Genomic DNA, 20,324 nt, shown 5'->3' on the forward strand with positions numbered 1-20,324 from the left:
AGCCACCATGCCTGGCTAATTTTTCTGTATTTTTAGTAGAGATGGGGTTTCACCATGTTGGTCAGGCTGATCTTGAACTCCTGACCTCGTGATCCACCCGCCTCGGCCTCCCAAAGTGCTAGGATTACAGGCGTGAGCCACCGTGCCCAGCCTTTTTTTTTTTTGAGACAATGTCTCACTCTGTCATCCAGGCGGAGTGCAGTGGCACGATCTTAGCTCACTGCAACCTGTTTGCTGGGTTCAAGTGATTTACCACATTGGCCAGGCTGGTCTCAAACTCCTGACCTCAGTTGATCCATACACCTTGGCCTCCCAAAGTGCTGGGATTATAGGTGTGAGCCACCACGCCCAGCCTAGGTTCACATTTTAAATAGAAACTTCAGTCAGTGATGTCATTCTATTGATTTTTTTTTTTAAACAAATCTCTCTCTCTTCAGATCTTTCAGATTCTTTCAAGACTCAAGTCTAGGTTATTACCTGCACTCAAAACCAGCAGACAGAAACAAAGATGAAGGAAAAACAAATCACCCGTTGGGAATTACATACCTGATCTCTCTGATTTCCAAATTTCCCAAAGCTACACACACAAGATTATACACATCAGGCACTGGAACTATCTGTAATACTGGAACCTAAATAAAACAAAGCAGCCAAAAATTATACTTGGTTTGTTTCATTTTCGTTTAATCCAGATTTTCCAAAATTTATCACATTCTTTTGTATTCTCACTGTCCAAGAATAATTTTCATCATTTGAAGGCTCAGAAAACACTCTTTTTATTAGCCGTAAATCTAAATAAACTATATGCATAATAGTGCTTACTGAGCACTTATGTAACGCAATGTATAATTCTAACAATAGAGGAATAATGGGGTATATTCTGGCATGTGAATGAAAAGAATATTTATGTAGCCATTTAAAAGTATATCTATGTTCACTGAACAAATATTTATTGGGTACCTCTGTGCAAAGCACAGTGTTAGATGTTGTATATATTTGGAGAGCAAGAATGAGGTTTATACAAGTATGAAGACTCTCAGAAACAAGGAATTTTTTTTTTCTTTTTGAGACAGAGTTTCACTCTTGTTGCCCAGCCTTGAGTGTAATGGCATGATTTCAGTTCATTGCAACCTCCACCTCCTGGGTTCAAGCAATTCCCCTGCCTCAGCCTCCCAAGTAGCTGGGATTACAGGCATGCACCACCACACCTGGTTAATTTTTTTTATTTTTAGTAGAGACGGGGTTTCACCATGTTGGTCAGGGTGGTCTTGAACTCTTGACCTCAGGTGATCCACCCACCTCAGCCTCTCAAAGTGCTGGAATTATAGGTGTGAGCCACCTCGCCTGGCCAGAAAAATGTTTATATGTATGGTGAGAAAAGACAGATCTAAAAATTTTAAGCATACTAAGATTGCAAGCATGTAAGATGTATATGATAGTGGGAAAAGACTAGAAGGAAATACACGTAGAAAAGCAGCAAAATAATGCCTTGGTGAAGGACAAGGAGTATAAACATCAGCAAGTGTCAAAGTCAGAATAGACATAAAATTCTAAGCTCCTCCAACAGGTCTAGTGTAAAAACCCATCTCTAGGCTGGGTGCGGTGCCTCACACCTGTAATCCCAGCAATTTGGGAAGCCGAGGCCTGTGGATCACTTGAGGTCAGGAGTTCAAGACCATCCTGGCCAACATGGTAAAACCCCGTCTCTACTGAAAATACAAAAATTAGATGGACATTGTGGCGTGCGCCTGTAGTCCCAGCTACTCGGGAGGCTGAGGCAGGAGAATTGCTTGAATCTGGGAAACGGAGATTGCAGTGAGCCAAGATTGCCCCACTGCACTCCAGCCTGGGTGACAAAGTATGACTCTGTCTCCGGAAAAACAACAACAAAAACAACAACAAAAAACCCATCTCTAGATAAAACTGGGATCAGCTGGGCATGGTGGTTCACACCTGTAATCCCGAGCACTCTAGGAGGCTGAGGCAGGCCGACTGCTTAAACCCAGGAGTTCAAGACCAGCCTAGGCAACATGGCAAAACCACATCTGCATAAAAACTATAGGCCGGATGCGATGGCTCACACCTGTAATCCCAGCATTTTGGGAGGCTGAGGCGGGCGAATTGCCTTAGGTCAGGAGTTCAACAGCCTGGGCAACATGATGAAACCCTATCTCCACTAAAAATACAAAAAAATTAGCCAGGCATGGTGGTGGGTGCCTGTAATCCCAGCTACTCAGGAGGCTGAGGCACAAGAATCCCTTGAACCTGGGCGGCAGAGATTTACAGTGAGCAGAGATCGTGCCACTGCACTCCAGCCTGGGTGACAGAGCAAGACTCTGTCTCAACAAAAATAAGAAAAAATAAATAAATAAATAAAAAATTAGCCAGACATGGTGGTGCATGCCTGTAGTCCCAGCTACCTGGGAGGCTGAGGTGAGAGGATTACCGAGCCTAGGGAGGTTGAGGCTGCAGTGAGCCATGATCATGCCACTGCACTCCAGCTTGCGTGACACAGTGAGACCCTGACTCAAACAAACAAACGAAAATTTGTGATAAAGCAAATAAAGCAGGATGTTAATGGTAGAGTCTAGAATGGTGGGTATATGGGTGCTCACTATACAACTTTTCCGGATGTTTGAAACTTTTCATAATAAAATGTTGGGGAAAAAAATCTCATCTCTGTTCTGCCTTGCATGGTCATAGCTCCCAATTTTGGTAAGCTGCCTATCTACATTATCAGGCAAATGGCTACAAAGATCTTTTTCAGCTCGGGATTCTCACTTACCTCTGTGAAGTGCCAAGTATAAAGTTTTTCCCACTGCCAAGCATCCAGAGCTTTCCAAAGAGAAACTACATCCTCGCAAGCAGTTATGATACATGGCTCTTTACAACCGGCTCTTTCCCAAAACATGGCACTCACATCTACGGAACAGGAACCTGAAGGATTCTGATACAATGGCAACAACAGTTCTGTTAAAGTGGTACTGGAGGGCTGTTTTATGCAAAGCATAAGTATGCAAAGTGATGAATTATAATTCAATGAAACAGTAGGTATGTAAAATTTAAGTTTTATGCAGGTGAAAAGAAAGAGCTTTGTGGTTCTTATGTACCTAAAAAATTGCCTATCAAACTTACATCATGAAAGATTTTATTTCTTATTTTATTTATTAATTTTAATTTTCTGGGGGGGACTGAGTCTCACTTTATCACCCAGGCTGGACTTCAGTGGTGCAATCTCGGCTCACTGCAACCTTTGCCTCCTGGATTCAAGCGATTCTCCTGCCTCAGCCTTCCGAGTAGCTAGGATTACAGGTGCCTGCCACCACACCCAGCTAATTTTTGTATTTTTAGTAGAGACAAGGTTTCACCATGTTGGCCAGGTTAGTTTCGAACTCCTGACCTCAAGTGATCCACCCACCTCAGCCTCCCAAAGTGCTAGGGTTACAGATGTGAGCTACCGTGCCCAGCCCATGAAAGATTTTAAAATGTATAGTCCAGATGGAATAAATTCAGATTTAACCACAAAAAGATATTCCATAGAACTTATCCATTTGAAAATTAAACATCCTGATGAACCACTCATGGGTTGAAAAGACAGGTTTCAATGTTACTCCTCGGAGGGAATAACATTGAAACAACATACATTATACTATCTACTATTATGACCATGGGAACACTATGTATCCAAACCACAGAGCATGGCCAAAGCAGCATTTCCAAGAAAATTTGGAAATGTCCAGTAAAAATCATAATCACAAAGGCATTTATAAGAAAACAAGAAAGATTAAAATCAAGTAAGCATGCAGCTCAGGAAGTCAGTACAAGAACAAAATAAGAACAGTAAAAAAACAGTAGAAAGGAATTATTTACAATTATCTTATTTATTATAAAAACAGAATGAACTAGAAAACAAACAACAACAACAAAAAAACACAACCCAATTAATAACTAATACAACCACAAACTAGTTTGTTTGGAAGACCCACGTAATGGCCACATCTTGAGTCTAATGTAGAAAAACAATAATTTTAGAAATGGGAGAATGGGGAAGAGAGGCTTAACTGCATATACACAGATTTTAATAATCTATAAGAAGTAACTTTTTACCTACAAATTTGAAAATATGAATGAAATGGTTGATTTTTTAAGAGACTAAGTTATTAGGACACTGGGCATGGTGGCTCACGCCTGTGATCCCAACACTTTTGGAGGCCAAGGCAGGCGGATCCCCTGAGGTTAGGAGTTCAAGACCAGCCTGGCCAATGTGGCAAAACCCCATCTGTACTAAAAATACAAAAACCAGCAGGACATGTTGGCGCACGCTTGTAATCCCAGCTACTATAGAGGCTAAGGCACGAGAATCACTTGAACCTGTGAGGCTGAGGTTGCAGTGAGTGGAGACTGGAAATTGCCCCACTGCACTCCAGCCTGGGCAACAGACTGTCTCAAAAAATAAACTAAAAATAAAATAAGTTATTAAAATTGATTCAAGAATAAATTCCAAAACAGAGCATAGGTTATTACCATATATCCTTTATAGAACAGTAATCTGGGGCTCAGAGGTTACACAATTTGTCCAAGGTGACAAAGCCAGTGATCTGGGAAAAACTTTATGTGGATTTGAAGTGCTTTCCTTCACACCAGTGGTTCTCTGGGAGAGCATCTGCACCATCTCCACCCCTGCCCCTAGGACATTTAGTAATGCAACATTTTCAGTTACCACACTGCATAGAAAAGATTAACCACTAGAACGGCTCCCCATTTTCTTATAAATCACCATAAGTGATTCTTCTAGAAACATTACACCATTTGAGTAGGAGAGGCATGAATAACTCTCATTTCACTCTCCGTCAAAATGCCTGAGTTATATTTATTTTAGTTTATTTTTGAGATGGAGTCTCACTCACCCAGGCTGGAGTGCAGTGGTGAGATCTTGGCTCACTGCAACATCTGCCTCCTGGTTCAAGTATTCTCTTTCCTCAGCCTCCGTAGTAGCTGGGATTATAGGCGCCCACCACCATGCCCGGCTAATTTTGTATTTTTAGTAGAGATGGGGTTTCATCATGTTGGCCAGGCTGGCCTGAAACATCTGACCTCAAGTGATCCACCCGTCTCAGCCTCCCAAAGTGCTGAGATTACAGAGGTGGGCTACTGTGCCCAGTTCCCTAACTTAGATTTAGATATGAAGTTCAGCTACTTAGCCTAAGTTATTCTTGTCAACAAGTTGGCATAGAAACTTCAAAAGGAGAGCTCAAAACATAAACAGAGGTAAATATTGGGAAAAACAATCCAAATCTGTTTTTCTGAATCTGTTTACCAATATCTTTAACAGTATTAAAGAACAAGAAGCTATATGACCGAATGCTTTTCAATTCATTAAAGTTTTCATATGTAAGACACAAGACACTGGAAGAGAATATTCTTCTGACCTTTAACTTTGAAACCAATTGTAGGTTGCCTGGGTTTACGCTATCAGAAGCAGGAAGCTCTGCTGTTTCAGTCTGTGAAAACAAAAGTCACATCATTAGTCTACACTTCATGTATAATGTCTGCTTGCATTACCCATTCATCAAAATGTCTACTTCATATTGTCTTTATTTCCCCTTATAACAGCAGCAAAGCTCCAAATGCAAACTGTTTCACTGATGACAAAGAGAATAGGACCTCCCAAATTTAAAAGAAACATTTTAATGAACCTTAATTTCCCCAGAATGAACTTAATGTTTACAATGAAGTTATATCAAAGAAACATGTCAAACCGTTCTTAAACGTGGAAGGCCCAGCGCATAAGCAAGTCATGCTGTTTACATTCACTAAGGCATTTCATTCCTTCAGAGAAAATTTCACAAAGGAAATGGATTGTACCTGTTCGACGGAATGTTTATGCAACCCCTGGCATGTGTTTCCACAGAGCTGATTTTCTTTAAAAGTGAATGACTCAATGGGTGGAGGTGTTCCTGGCAGGGCAGAGTCACAGTCACAGGTAGGTTGTCCTTGCCTGCCTGACACCTGCAGGGTGGTATGTGGTTTTGCTGGACTGCTTGAACTGTTGAATTGTTTACTATCACTGGCAAGACAGACTGAGTCTTTCAAATGAGCAAGTTGGGGTGTGCGGCAAGTTTGTCCAGCGACCTCTGTGGAAGCTTTTTCATAGGAGCCATGAGGGCCAAAGGCTGGAGTAGTACCTAAGATGGGGAAAAGAGGTGAACACATGTCTGCAGCAGGCCTGTCATTATCATCAAGCGCAACTGTATTTAAAGGAGTATAAAGTAATATGGATGAAGAAAGGCCTGTCTTTGTATGCTGGCTTTGTGGGTTTGGCCTTTTGGGATGTGATTTTCCTGGTAGAACAATAAGGTCCTCTTCTAAGTCCTCCATTTCTGTATCCATGCGTTTAGGACTCAGTTCCTCTGGAAAAATACAATTTCCCTCTTTAAGATGTCTCTCTCCAAACATGTTTGATTCAAAGGGCTCCACTGGTTTTTCTGAGCAAGACTTCAGTTTTTCAAGCTTAAGAGGTCCAAAGTCTTCATCAGGTAACTGAAAGTCTGTGATGCTGAGAAAAGACAGTAGTTGCTTTAAGCTCAGCATTCCATCCTTATGAAATGAAGCCGTGAAAGCATCATCATCCAAGGATAAATAAGCACTATTACTCCAAGAAAGGGAATCCTCTTTTTGATGACTTTTCTTCCCTAAAGAAGAAAAATAAGTCACAAAAATAGTAACAAAACCCAACAAAACAGACAAACTGTTTCACTGATGACAAAGAGAATAGGATCTCCCATATTTAAAAGAAACATTTTAATGAACCTAATTTCCCCAGAATGAACTTAATGTTTACAATGAAGTCCTATCAAAGAAACATGTTAAACCATTCTTAAACGTAATACCTAACAAAAAGTGGGTTTCTAAACTCAAATATACTAGAAAATATACGTAATACCCAACAAAGAGTGAGTTTCTAAACTCAAATACACTCCTCGCTTGAGCCCAGGAGTTTGAGACCAGCCTGAGCAACACAATGAGACTGTCTTTAAAAACAATAAATAAATAAATAAAAATTTAAAAAAGTAGGGCCAGGTACGGTGCCTCACACTCATAGTCTTAGCCCCTTCAGAGGCCGAGGCAGGCAGATCACTTGAGGTCAGGAGTTCAAGACCAGCCTGACCAACACGGTGAAACCCCGTCTCTACTAAAAATACAAAAAAAAAAAAAAAAAAAAAAAAAATTAGCTGGGCTTGGTGGTGCACGCCTGTGATCTCAGCTACTCGGGAAGCTGAGGTAGGAGAATCATTTGAACCCAGGAGGTGGAGGCTGCAGTGGGCTGAAATTGCACCAGTACCACTGCACTCCAGCCTGGGCAACAGAGCGAGATTCTGTCTCAAAGAATGAATGAATAAATAAATAAATAAATCCAAACAAAACAAAACAGAGTATGGCCAAAAATGTTAACTGGGAGAAGGGACTGAGGACAAGGCTCAGCTCAACCACTGATTTGCAGCTTCACCTTAGGCAAATCGATTTATTTCATTTTCCCTTTTCTCATTGTCTCTCATAAGAGAAGTGAACTAAAAATATCTACATTTTTTCCTACCTCTAAAACTGTGATTTCAACAGGCTGCCAAAGTATGGTCTACAAAATGCTGGCTCTTGTCACTATGGAAAACTTAGTCTCCTTTTGAAGCAAAGAGTTAATTTACTGCTTTTTGTTTGCTTGTTTCAAGACGAGGTCTCACTCTGTTGCCCAGGCTGGAGTGCAGTGGCGAGATCTTGGCTCACTGCAACCTCTGCCTCCCAGGCTCAAGCAATCCTCCCACATCAGCCTCCTGAGTAGCAATTTACTGCTGTTATTGCAAATGGTATCCCACACCATTCAAAATGTTGCCATATCCTCAGTGATAAATGCATAAACAAACTGTGGTATATACATACAATGGAATACTAGTCAGCCATAAAAAGGAACAAAGTACTGATGCATGTTACAACAGAAACGTACCTTAAAAACATTATGCTAAGTGGCCAGGCTCAGTGACTCACACCTATAATCCCAGCACTTTGGGAGGCCGAAGGCAGGTGGATCACTTGAGGTCAGGAGTTCGAGGCCAACCTGGGCAACATGGTGAAACCCCATCTCTAGTAAAAATACAAAAATGAGCCAGGTGTGGTGGCAGGAGCCTGTAATCCCAGCTACTCAGGAGGCTGAGGAAAGAGAATCACTTGAACCTGGGAGGCGGAGGTTGCAGTGAGCCGAGATTGTGCCACTGCACTCCAGCCTCGGTAAGAGTGAGACTCTATCTCAAAAACAAACAAGCCCATTATGCTAAGCAGCCAGACACAAAAGGTCACATATTGTATGATTCTATATATATGAAATATCCAGAACAGGGAAATCCACAGAGATAGAATGCAGATTGGTGGTTGTCCATGGAAGGAGTAGGCGGTGAGGGGAGAGGAAATGGGTAGCAGCTGCTTAATGGGTATGGGGTTTAGAGGTGATAAAAATGTTTTAGAATGAGATAGAGGTGGTGGTTGGACAACATTGTAAATGTACTGACTTGTTCACTTAATTTAAAATGGTTAATTTTGTCATGTGAATGTCACCTTGAGAAAAAGTTTTTAAATGTAGCTGCAGGTTACTAAAATGATAGCAGACTATTTCGAACTACTGGCTGGGCCTAGTGGCTCACGCCTGTAATCCCAGCACTTTGGGAGGCCGAGGTGGGCAGATCACCTGAGGTCAGGAGATCAAGACCAGCCTGGCCAATATGGCGAAAACCCGTCTCTACCAAAAATATAAAAATTAGCTTGGTGTGGTGGTGGGTGCCTATAATCTCAGCTACTCATGAGGCTGAGGTGGGAGAATCGCTTGAACCTGGGAGGCAGAGGTTGCAGTGAGCTGAGATAGCACCATTGCACTCCATCCGGGGCAACAAGGGTGAAACTCTGTCTCAACAACAATAAAAAAAACTACGGTGTAAAAAACAATGTTTCTAGATTACTGGATTGCCTACTTTTTGATGACTGCATTCTTGTTCACTTAAAAGATGAAAAATCACAATTTTTGGATTAGTCATAGCTCATAGACCAACTCCATGTCCAATGGTACAGAGCAGTTTGCTACCTATTTTTGCACATAAAGTTTTTTTTTTTTTTTTTTTTTTTAAGGAACTTGGCTGTAAAATGCACATAAAGGTGTGTTGGAACACAGTCACAGTTACAAGTTGACTTTGGCTGCTTTGGCACATAGCTGAGTAGTTGAGACAGAGCACAAAGACTAAAATATGTGCTATCTGGCCCTTTCTAGAAAGTATGCTGATCCCTAATTTAGAGCCACAATGAATTACCCCGTTTTTGTGCTCAGTTGATATGAATAAATTCTCAGTAAATAATTAAGAGTTTAAATTACAACGTATCCTTGCTTCCCATCCTCCAAAATCCTGTGTCCCATGGAGGCCTTAGAGACACTGCATTAGATATTTTATCCAAAAAAGTTGCTTAGGACTTTTCATTACATGATGACTTCTAAAAGAGATAGTCAGTGGACTCTTTCTCTCTCTTTTTTCTCTTTTTGAAAGAGGGTCTTGCTCTGTCACCCAGTCTGGAGTGCAGTGGTGCAATCATGGCTCACTGCAGCCTCAACATCCCGGGCTCAAGTGATCCTCCCACCTTAGCCTCTGAAGTAGCTGAAACCACAGGCATATACCACCACACCTGGCTAATTTTTCTATATATTTTTGGAGAGATGGGGTTTTGTCATGTTGCCCAAGCTGGTCTCAAACTCCTGGGCTCAAGCAATGCTCCCACCTTGGCCTCCTGAAGTGCTGGGATTACAGGGGTAAACCACCAAGCCCAACATAGTCTAAGTCTAGTACACATTCCATTTTACTTCAGAAATACTTTCTGTATTAGCTGTGAAGCTTCTACCCACAGATAAGAATTGTATTGTACCTGAATATGTAATATTACATAAACAACCAATACATTTTCCTTTTCAATGTTGAACTGTTTCAGCTCTATCAGTGAACTCTGGCACCACACCGCCAGGTTTGAATCCTGGCTCTGTGATTTTAATTAAATTAAGTCATTTTAAACTCCCTGTGCTTTAGTTTCCTCACCTGTAAAGTGAGAATGAAAATAGATTTCTACCTCATGTAGGACTGCTATGATGATTCAATGAGTTAGTATCTGTACAACATTTAGAAAGTGCCAGGCAGGCTGGATACAGTGGCTGGATACGGTGCCAGACAGGCTGGATACAGTGGGATTATGACTGTAATCCCAGCACTTTAGGAGGCCGTGGTGGGAGGATTGTTTGAGGTCAGGAGTTCAAGATCAGCTTGGGCAACAGGGCAAGACCTCGCCTCTACAAAACATTTAAAAACATTAGCCAGGCATGGTGGTACATGCCAGTAGTCCCAGCTAGTTGGGAGGCTGAGGCAGGAGGAACATTTGAGCCCAGGAGATAGAGGCTGCAGTGAGCCATGATCACACCATGGCACTCCAGCCTGGACAACACATTCGACCCTGTCCCTCTTTAGAAAAGAAAAAAACAAAAGGAAGTGCCAGGCACGTAGTAATTGTTAGCTGTCATCATCATCATCAAACACATCTTGATTACCTTTCACTCGAATAACTGCTTTTTTGTTCTGATATTTATGTGAGGTGACTTCCTCCTTGGACCTGTTAATAACTGATGGGTTGCAAGCTGGCAAAAGTGGTTCACAATGATCTGATGCTGGGGTGCAGGCTGATTTTCTTTTTCCTCTGTATCTTCTACTAGGTGCCTGGGCAACTGCCTTCCTAGACAAGTCATTATCTTCAGTGGGCCCAGTGGGAGAGCTGACTTTAGTTAATGAGAGAAGTTTCTGAGAAGTTCTTGAACTTGGTTGTCCTGTGCATGTGTCAGACATCCTAATTTCACTTTGGTCAGGTTCCTCATTGGAAAGGTTTAAATTTTTACTTGCATCCTTATTTTTATTTTTAAACCCTTTTTTCTTGACATCCAAATGACTCTGAATGACAGCCTCCAGGGCTACTTTTCTCTGGCAATTGGACATGCTTCGTGTTGTTCTAACATAGTATTCTGCAGGAAACAGAAGGCCTTCAAGCATTGTGCAAGAATGTTTTTCTGCAGAAAGAAGACAGGTTGCTTCCAGGCTAAGACTCTTAGGTTGACTTAGAATCTCGTTTTCCTGAAGATTTTCATTTCTGCCATCAAGAGCATCAGTGGGAGATTTTAAAGATTTCTCTGTTTGATTTTGTTCTAAGTTTTGATTTTCATTTGCTGGCAAGTTATTGTGAGTGAGTTCATTTAGAGAACATGAAATATCTGCCTCTAAATTAGAACTTGTGGGCAGTTGGCCACTTTTACTTACAGCTTTGTTTACAACGAGGTTATCTGTAGGGACAGTCACTTTTTTGCCTTGCGCCTCCAAACTTACAGGTGAAGTAAATCTAATGTTTTTTAGGCCGTGAGTAGTAAGTTCACTGCTGCCTTTGGGAGGAATGTGTTCAAGGTGCTGACTACTACTGCTATCTGTTGGAGTCTGTAAAGGAACTGTAGTCGCCCTGGTGAAATCAGGTCTTCTTAGGAGTGTATCTGCACCTTTTTCTGGTTGGGCAGTTGGTGGAATGAATATACTGTCTTCATTAGTTTCTGTAACTGGTTCTGGAGAATCTGGAAGTTCAGACTTCAGACTTAAAAGGTGAGTTCTTTTTTCAGTTACTGGTGATCTAGTAGGATTTTTGCTACTGGTTTCTTCCTGTTCCTTTAGTCTTTTCCCAGACAGTCTGAGTGAATCAGTGCCAAAGACACAGTCTCTCTCTTGTGAAATAAATGTTCTCTTCTGCTGCTTCTTTCTTCTCCCTGGCAGCTGCTGCTTTTGCTCACCATCAGGGTCACTGACCCTGTGGGGAAAATGTTCTTGGGTGTCATCTGTTCCGTGTATAGGTAATCCTCCTGGGCCATCTCCAGGGTTAAAGGACTCCGGCCCAACATCAAGTGTGACAGATGTCCTTTCTCCAGTTTCTTCATCAAGATGGGTTTTGATGTGTAACTTGTCATAAACACATATTTTACTTTTAGGTTCTGAGGAGAAAAAAAATGTATATAACATATTTTTCTTATAAATAAAACAAAAAATACTCATTTTTATCCTATTATATATAAATACTACTAAACATTTATTTAAGAAAGAATCAATGACATTTCATTCAGGCAGATGAATTTACAGGTGAAATAAATCTATTTTTTAGGCTGTGAGTAGTAAGGTCACGGTTACCTTTAGGTTCAAGGTGTTCAGGGTGCTGACTACTTCTACTATCTGATGGAATATGCAAAGGAACTCTACATACTCCATACTGTACATATTTTTAAAAGTTCTAATTTTTAAAATTCTAACAATCTATGAAATTTTAAGTACATGTAAACAAATAGCATTGTGCTAAAAATGTTTTTTAAACAGAGTATTCTTTATCACACAATCTCTTCTCTTAACTTTTAAATCTCAACTAATTTTTTAGCCCATGTCTTTCTTTCTTTATTTTCCCCCTTGGCCCAAGTAATTTTAATAACACTCCCATTTCAATCACCCTTAATTTTATTATTATAAATTACTTGAATTTATTGACCATTGTTTTTAGAATATTTTTACCTAGAATTTTTCTCTGTTCATATATACTTAAAGTAAAAAAACAAAACTTTTGCTGGGCACGGTAGCTCATGTAAATCCCAGCACTTTGGAAGGCTGAGGCAGGCAGATCATGAGGTCAGGAGATCACGACAATCCTGGCCAACATGGTGAAACCCCGTCTCTACTAAAAATACAAAAATTAGCCAGGTGTGGTGGCACGTGCCTGTAGTCCCAGGTACTCGGAAGGCTGAGTCAGGAGAATTGCTTGAACCCGGGAGGCAGAGGCTGCAGTGAGCCGCGATTGAGCCACTGCACTCCAGCCTGGGTGACAGAGTGAGACTCTATCTCAAAATAAAAACAAAAAACAAAAAAACAAAAAAAAACCCTTTCTAATATTTAAATAATAATTTCTGAAAATTGAGAGGGAAAAAGAACAATAAACAGTCTAACTGAAAGTAGAGTCTATAGAGTAGATTTTATGGCATATGAATTTTATGTTAATTAGAATAATATTGCAGCCGGGCACAGTGGCTCACACCTGTATCCCAGCACTTTGGGAGGCCTAGGTAGACAGGTCACTTGAGGCCAGGAGTTCGAGACCAGCCTGGCCAACATGGCGAAACCCTGTCTCTACTGAAAATATAAAAACTGGCCAGGCATGGTAGTGCATGTGCCTGTAGTCTCAGCTACTCAGGAGGCTGAGGCACAAGAATTGCTTGAGCCTGGGAGGTGGAGGTTGTAGTGGGCCAAGATTATGCCACTACATTCCAGCCTGGGTGACAGAGTGAGACTCTGTCTCAAAAACATAAAATTAAATTAAAATTAAAGTGTCTATTGCTAGTCACTATCTTCACTCTGTGGGAAAAAGAACAATAGCCAAAATATACCTGGGAAATGAATAATAAAGCAGGCATAAGGGAATGGTCTAGATTTACCTGAGTGGTTTAGCTGCAGTGAGAGCTCCTGCTGGGACAAATAATCTTGTTCTTCTACTGTTTTCTTAATAGAATGCTTAATCTTTTCAGCTCTTTGGGCACGCTAGAGGAAACAAAAACAGCTCCAGAAATACGTTTTCTTTAAAGCTTTATATAAAGAGTCAAGAACAGTTTTTAAATTGTTTGTACTGTAACACCTTAATTTGAGAACATGATTCACTTACCTGAAGGCGGGCTAGTGTCTTGCTGTATTCCCTTTTCAAGAATGCTAATTTCTCCTTTAACTGAAAGAAGAAAAACACCAACAATACTGGGCAAGCAGAAAGGTGAAGTCACAGGGAAGGGATGCAGTGCTTGGTGGGGTCCCCTGGCAAGAGGCAGGGAGTAGCACTGGTCCATGACAATCTACTTGTGGTTCTCAAAAAGCACCAAGCTCTTGACCATTTCAGGATCTTTGTATAACCTGTTCCTATCATCTGGAACATTTCCTTCCTTTGCCAATTCCTACTGACTCCTCAAGCCTTAGCTTAGATTTTCATTTCCCTGGGATAGACTTCTAGGTCCTTCTCCAAATCTAGGTTAGACACTCTATCAGTCCTCTCTACTTTCCTTACCACAGTATTCTCACACTGTGTTCTCTGTTTCTCCCCATCATCCAGTTCCTTGAAGGTAGCAGGGACTGTCATCCTCAGTCACTCAACAAATGAATCTTCTATTTATCAGTTAATGGTCCAGGTATCTCTAGTACCTGGAATAATAAGTGATACCCACTGTGTGTCAATTAGTGCTCCAGATGCTATTCTAGATGCAATTTACATACAGTGAGGGATACACATAATAAATAAGAAAACAGGGAAGATGATTTTACAAGGTAATAAATAACTAGACAGATAAACAGAGTGATATAAGAGAGTTACTGGCCTACTGATAGGGACTACTTTAGTTGCAGTGGTCAGGGAGGCATTTTTGAGGACTATCATTTGAGCCTAAGACCAAATGAGGAAGGAGCTAGTTTTGGGAAGATCAGAGGGAATGGTACCCCAGGCAGAGGGAACCACAAATATAAAAGCTCTGCAGTGGAATAGGCTACATATGTTTGAGGAACACGCAGGCCAGTGAGGTTGGAGCTATCACTGCTGAATCTCCAGCCAGGCAGACAGTAGGCATTTAACAAATATTTATTAAATGAATAAGTGAATTGGGCTGAATCAAATTACTGTTCTCTGAAAGTCTAGATTCCCTTGTCTCTCTGGCTTCTTTGGTTCAAAGGATTATCTCAGCAGCAAAGCCAGCCCTGGTTTTTCTGCTTTTTAGGAACTTTTTAGTTATACTCATATTTCAACCAATAAAACATCAAGATTTCCATCCTCTATACATACCTTTAAAAAAAACAAAAGACCAAAAAAAAAAAAAAAAAAAAAGACCTACTCAGCTGGAAGCGGTGGCTCACACCTGTAATCCCAACACTTTGGGAGGTCGAGATGGGTGGATCATTTGAGGTCAGGAGTTCGAGACCAGCATGGCCAACATGGTGAAACCCTGCCTCTACTAAAAATACAAAAATAAGCCAGGTGTGGTGGTGGGTACCGGTAAGAGGCTGAAGCAGGAGAATTGCTTGAACCTGGAGGCGAAGGTTGCGGTGGGCCTAGATTGTGCCACTGCACTCCAGCCTGGGCAACAGAACAAGACTCTGTCTAAAAAAAAAAAAAAAAGGCCAGGGGGGGGGGATCACGCCTGTCATGCCAGCACTTTGGGAGGCCAAGGCGGGCAGATCACCTGAGGTCAAGAGTTCGAAACCAGCCTGGCCAACATGGAGAAACCCCATCTCTACTAAAAATACAAAAATCAGCTTGGCGCGGTGTTGGGCGTCTGTAATCCCAGCTACACAGGAGACTGAGGCAGGAGAATCGCTTGAACCTGACAGGCGGAGGTTGCAGTGAGCCAAGATCGCACCACTGCACTCCAGCCTGGGCGACAGAGCAAGACTCTGTCTCAAAAAACTAAAACAAACAAACAAAAAAACAAAGTATATGTGCAAAACATGCTACTTGGAATTTTCTTTCTTTCTTTTTTTTTGAGACAGAGTCTCACTTGGTCGTCCAGCCTGGAGTGCAGCGGTGCGATCTCGGCGGCTCCCTGCAACCTAAGCGTTCCCTGGTTCAAGCGATTCTCGTGCATCAGCCTCTGAGGCCTGAGCCTCTGGGACTACAGGCTGGCGTCACCACACCCGGCTAATTTTTATATTTTTAGTAGAGACGGGGTTTCACTACGTTGCCTAGCTGGTCTCAAACTCTGAGCTCAAACGATCTGCCCATCCCAGCCTCCCAAAGTGCTGGGATTATAGGCGTGAGCCACGGAGACTGGCCTACCCACCAATCTTATAAATGTCTGGGGATAATCTTGTTTACTTATAAATGATCTTTCTCACCTCCACCAGAAGGTAAGCCAGAATAAGAATAACATCAGCACAAACTGGAAACATACTAAAAGTCTTATCAGTAAAGTACAGTCTAAAGAAGCAAGGGCACTTCCAAGGCCAGGCGCAGTGGCAGGTTCCTGCAATCCCAGCTACTCGGGAGGCTGAGGCAAGAGAGTCGCTTGATCCCGGGAGGCGGAGGTTGCAGTGAGCCGAGATCGCACCACTGCACCCCAGCATGGGTGGCAGAGTGAGACTCTGTCTCGAAAAAGAAAAATAGAAAAGGAAGAAAAAAGAAAAGAAACTTCCAAACTACAACATGCTGTCTAGAACTTAAAAAAGAAAGGTAAATAAACATGTCCTGACAGGAATGCTAAACAGGGGTATGAAAAACGGAACCTACAGAACCATTCAGATCATACCATTTACGAACACTCCCTTCTCAAAAAAATTACACATAGGACTCCTTTTTGGTGGTTAGGGATACGCCCCTCCTCCACCACACACGCTAACACACGAAAGGACCCGAAAGTACCAGACTTAAAAGATTTACTTGAGGAGGTCCGGCGGAAGAAGTGAAGATTGAGGGTGTGGGACGGGGGAGGAGCAACGGTGTCGATACAGCTTTATCTATAAAGTGTTACACATTGTATTAATGCACTGTTACTGTAATGAAATTTGTTCTTTAAACGCCACCACGTGAGCACCACGCTATTTCCACATTTTCATTTTTTGTGCCCCCTCAGCCCTAAGCGGAGGGGGAGGGGCGTCAGACGATACTGCTGCCCTCGGACTGCCGAGGACACAAAGCTAGACCTAAAACCCTGGGAAAGCGAGGTCAGAGTCCTGCATCCGCCCTTCCCGCACCCCGTGGCACCTTTTCCTTCTCCTCACAGCTGAGGGGCTTCCCGGGAGGCTCTTCCATCGGGCAGGCGACAGAACGAAAAAAGCAGCCGTCGCCGACCCCAGGCCTGCCGACACCGGGACCCAGTTGACCCTGGGCCGGGGAGGCGCCCCGAGAAAGAATGGGGAGCCCGGGATCGCACCCTCAGCGCGCGATCAGCTGACCCACGCGGGCCAGGCGCGCCCTAATCTCCGGCCAATTAAATCCAATGTTCGACCTGCGCACGCGCAGCCGGAGACGGCCGAGCAGTGGAGCGAGGCCGCCTAAAGGAGAGCCGAGCTGTCGATGAGTCCAAGTGGGCCACCTAGAGCGGAAGTGGAGGAGCGGCCGGAAGTAGCCGGAATCTCAGAAAGACTGTCCGACTGACTCTGACGAGATCTGGGACTGAGGGAAGGAGGCGGCGGCCATGGAGTTGGGCGAGCTGCTCTACAACAAGTCCGAGTACATCGAGACGGTGCGCGGGTCCAGATATCTGTCCTCCTCTTTTCAAGCCTGCGTCCCTTTGAGGCCTGGTCGGAGTTCCCAATCTGCCCCTACCCCACCCACCCCTGTCCCTTTGGCCGTTAGTCCCGGATTATCTAGCGACGCCCCGTGTACAGTCTGGCTTTGCTGTTTACTCCGCGCATGGCCAGTTTAGGCCTTTTGTATTTATTCCTGATTTTCTCATAGGGATAAAGTGCCTTCAGGAGAATAAGACAAGTCCCATCCTGTTCATATGAATTACAGCTTGAACTTCGGGCCCTTTTACGTTGCCTTTTGTAATGTGGTAACTTGCGCCGAAAACGATTCGGTTCTTTTTTGGGGGGGGGAGGGGGGCGGAGACTCTCTGTCGCCCAGGCTGGAGTGCAGTGGCGCGATCTCGGCTCACTGCAACCTCCGCCTCCCCGGTTCAAGCGATTTTCCTGCCTCAGCCTCCCAAATAGCTGGGATTACAGGCGCCCGCCACCACGCCCGGCTAATTTTTGTATTTTTTGGTAGAGACGGGGTCACCATGTTGTCCAGGCTGGTCCCTAACTCGACCTCAGGTAATCGACCCGCCTCGGCCTCGCAAAGTGCTGGGATTACAGGCGTGAGGCACCGCACCCTGCCGATTTGGTTCTTTATTATCAGTATACGGTATGTTTGTAAAATCTTGGAAACAGGGCAAGTGGTCAGTTAACGTTACTATTGTTATTTTGGTTTTCTTTGCATTCTGACAACTCTGATATTCATAAAGTCATTATCCTCGTTTTAAGGCCATAAAGCCCAAGTGCGGAAGTGAATGGATTTGAATCCACGTCTGTCTGATGCCACTAAGCTATAGACATTCAAATTCTGAGTTTATTCCTTGAGTCCCTAGTTTCCTTTTACTTTTTTTATTTTTTGAGACAGGGTCTCACTCTATTGCCCAGGCTGGAGTGCAGTGGTGCAATCACAGCTCATTGCAGCCTTGGCCTTCCATGCTCAAGCGATCCTCCATCCTCAGCCTTCTGAGGAGCTGGGACTACAGACACGCGCCACCATGCCTGGCTAATTTTAAAAAAATTTTTTTTAGAGAAGGGGGGGGTCTCACTATGTTGCCCAGGCTGGTCTTGAACTCCTGGCCTCAAGGGATCCGTCTGCCTCAGCCTCTCAAAGTGCTGAGATTACAGGCGTGAGCCACCACACTCAGCCATAGTTTCCTAATCCATCATTGCTTTTTTGACATCCTGGACTCACTCCATTGTGGACAGCACCCCACTTTATGTTTTTTTCTCTCAAATGTGAGCTTTCTTGACGGAAACCTGTAGTCCAGAAACCTATTAAGTTTGCTGTCCCCGGTTTTCTGTTGTTTTCATTTAGGCATCTGGGAACAAAGTCAGTCGCCAGTCAGTGTTGTGTGGAAGCCAGAACATCGTTCTCAACGGCAAGGTAAGGGACAAAGCCAGCTCCAGGCTGCAAACCTTAGCTTGCTTTCTGCTAATTATCACCACAGCAGGGCAGATAAAATGTTGCCATATCACCCATTTATTGTTGTACATTTTTAATTCTCTTGTTTTTAAATTTTTTATTCTCTAAGTTGGATGTTGGATCTCCTTTTTTTTTTTGAGACAGTCTCACCCTGTCACCCAGGCTGGAGTGCAGTGGCCCCATCTCAGGTCACTGCAACCTCCGCCTCTCAGGTTCAACCAGTTCTCCTGCCTCAGCCTCCCGAGTAGCTGGGATTACAGGCGCCTGCCACCAAGCCTGGCTAATATTTTGTATTTTTAGTAGAGACAGGGTTTCACCATGTTGTCCAGGCTGGTCTCGAACTCCTGCCCTCAAGTGATCCACCCATCTCCGCCTCCCAAAGTGCTGGGATTATAGGCGTGAGCCACTGCGCCCGGCCTAAGTTGGATCTCTTGAATGCAAAAAGGTTCAATAAGAGGCAACAGAAAACCTTTTTTCTTTTATGCCAGGAACAAAATACAGTGGTACCTAGAACCAACATTATTTTATGATATTATAGTGTGCATTAAACTACTAGGCACAAAGTGTAATAGGTAATGAAGTATTTGAAGGTAGAAACTAAAGTAATACTTATAAAATTATCTCTTTAGTAAAAATTAATAATTCACTATTAACTGAAACTCTTAAAATGAATGTGACAATTGGAAAAGATATTAAAGTATGAGACAAATATGCAAAGTGGAATCTGAAAGACTGAGAATCTTGTAATCCAAATAAATTACAATAGCAAAGAGACGAGTATAAACTTGGAAGAGAAAATATCACAAGGTATATTTGAGCTTGACAAACAGTGAAGTTCATAGTTGTTTTCCTGCCATCTGGAACACTCAATTTTGAAATTACTTTTTCTGTAAATATTACATCTCTAACTTCCAGAAGGAAAATAGTCTCATTATAACCAAGAAATCACAAATACTTTCAGAAGACAATTAGTCTCCATTAAGCCTGTCATACCAAGGAATTAAGTGGAAAAGAAATATAATTTGGTTATTGCTGCTCAGACATACTGTTTCTTTTTGTTTGTTTGTTTGGTTCTTTTTTTTTGAGGCAGAGTCTTGCTCTGTCACCCAGGTCAGAGTACAGTGGCGGGATCTTGGCTCACTGCAACCTCCACCTCCTGGCGGCAAGTGATTCTCCTGCCTTAGCCTCCTGAGTAGCTGGGATTACAGGCTCCTGCCATCACACCCACCGAATTTTTGTATTTTTGTTTTTTGAGACAGAGTCTCGCTCTGTCGCCCAGGCTGGAGTGCAGTGGTGTGATCTCGGCTCACTACAAGCTCCGCCTCCCAGGTTCACGTCATTCTCCTGCCTTAGCCTCCTGAGTAGCTAGGACTACAGGCACCTGCCACCATGCCCAGCTATTTTTTTGTATTTTTAGTAGAGATGGGGTTTCACTGTGTTAGCCAGGATGGTCTCAATCTCCTGACCTTGTGATCTGCCCATCTTGGCCTCCCAAAGTGCTGGGATTA

At 42.9% G+C, this 20,324-nt stretch overlaps 2 protein-coding genes across 4 annotated transcripts in view; one reads left to right on the forward strand and one right to left on the reverse strand.

Annotated features, from left to right (window-relative positions):
* The window catches only part of PALB2 (partner and localizer of BRCA2), a 42,786-nt gene extending 25,678 nt beyond the window's left edge, over nt 1-17,108 (reverse strand). Inside the window, exons 1-9 of one of the 2 annotated variants that reach the window (XM_011987935.1) lie at nt 16,861-17,052; nt 14,182-14,315; nt 13,792-13,851; nt 13,568-13,670; nt 10,619-12,088; nt 5,866-6,692; nt 5,430-5,501; nt 2,786-2,947; nt 547-632 (exon numbers count right to left, since the gene is read on the reverse strand). In XM_011987935.1, the coding sequence (XP_011843325.1) occupies nt 547-632; nt 2,786-2,947; nt 5,430-5,501; nt 5,866-6,692; nt 10,619-12,088; nt 13,568-13,670; nt 13,792-13,851; nt 14,182-14,253 (2,852 nt within the window). In that variant the 5' untranslated portion in view covers nt 14,254-14,315; nt 16,861-17,052. Of the gene's footprint in view, nt 1-546; nt 633-2,785; nt 2,948-5,429; nt 5,502-5,865; nt 6,693-10,618; nt 12,089-13,567; nt 13,671-13,791; nt 13,852-14,181; nt 14,316-16,860 lie in introns of both variants that reach the window. The other variant, XM_011987936.1, reaches the window with a different exon arrangement.
* The window catches only part of DCTN5 (dynactin 5 (p25)), a 26,986-nt gene continuing 23,422 nt past the window's right edge, over nt 16,761-20,324 (forward strand). For both annotated transcript variants that reach the window (XM_011987934.1, XM_011987933.1), the window contains exons 1-2: nt 16,761-17,341; nt 18,709-18,777. In XM_011987934.1, coding sequence (XP_011843324.1) covers nt 17,294-17,341; nt 18,709-18,777 — 117 coding nt within the window. In that variant the 5' untranslated portion in view covers nt 16,761-17,293. The remainder of the gene's footprint in view (nt 17,342-18,708; nt 18,778-20,324) is intronic.

This window comes from Mandrillus leucophaeus, unplaced genomic scaffold (genome assembly GCF_000951045.1).
Source record: "Mandrillus leucophaeus isolate KB7577 unplaced genomic scaffold, Mleu.le_1.0 Scaffold32, whole genome shotgun sequence".
In the NCBI taxonomy this organism is placed as follows: domain Eukaryota; kingdom Metazoa; phylum Chordata; class Mammalia; order Primates; family Cercopithecidae; genus Mandrillus; species Mandrillus leucophaeus.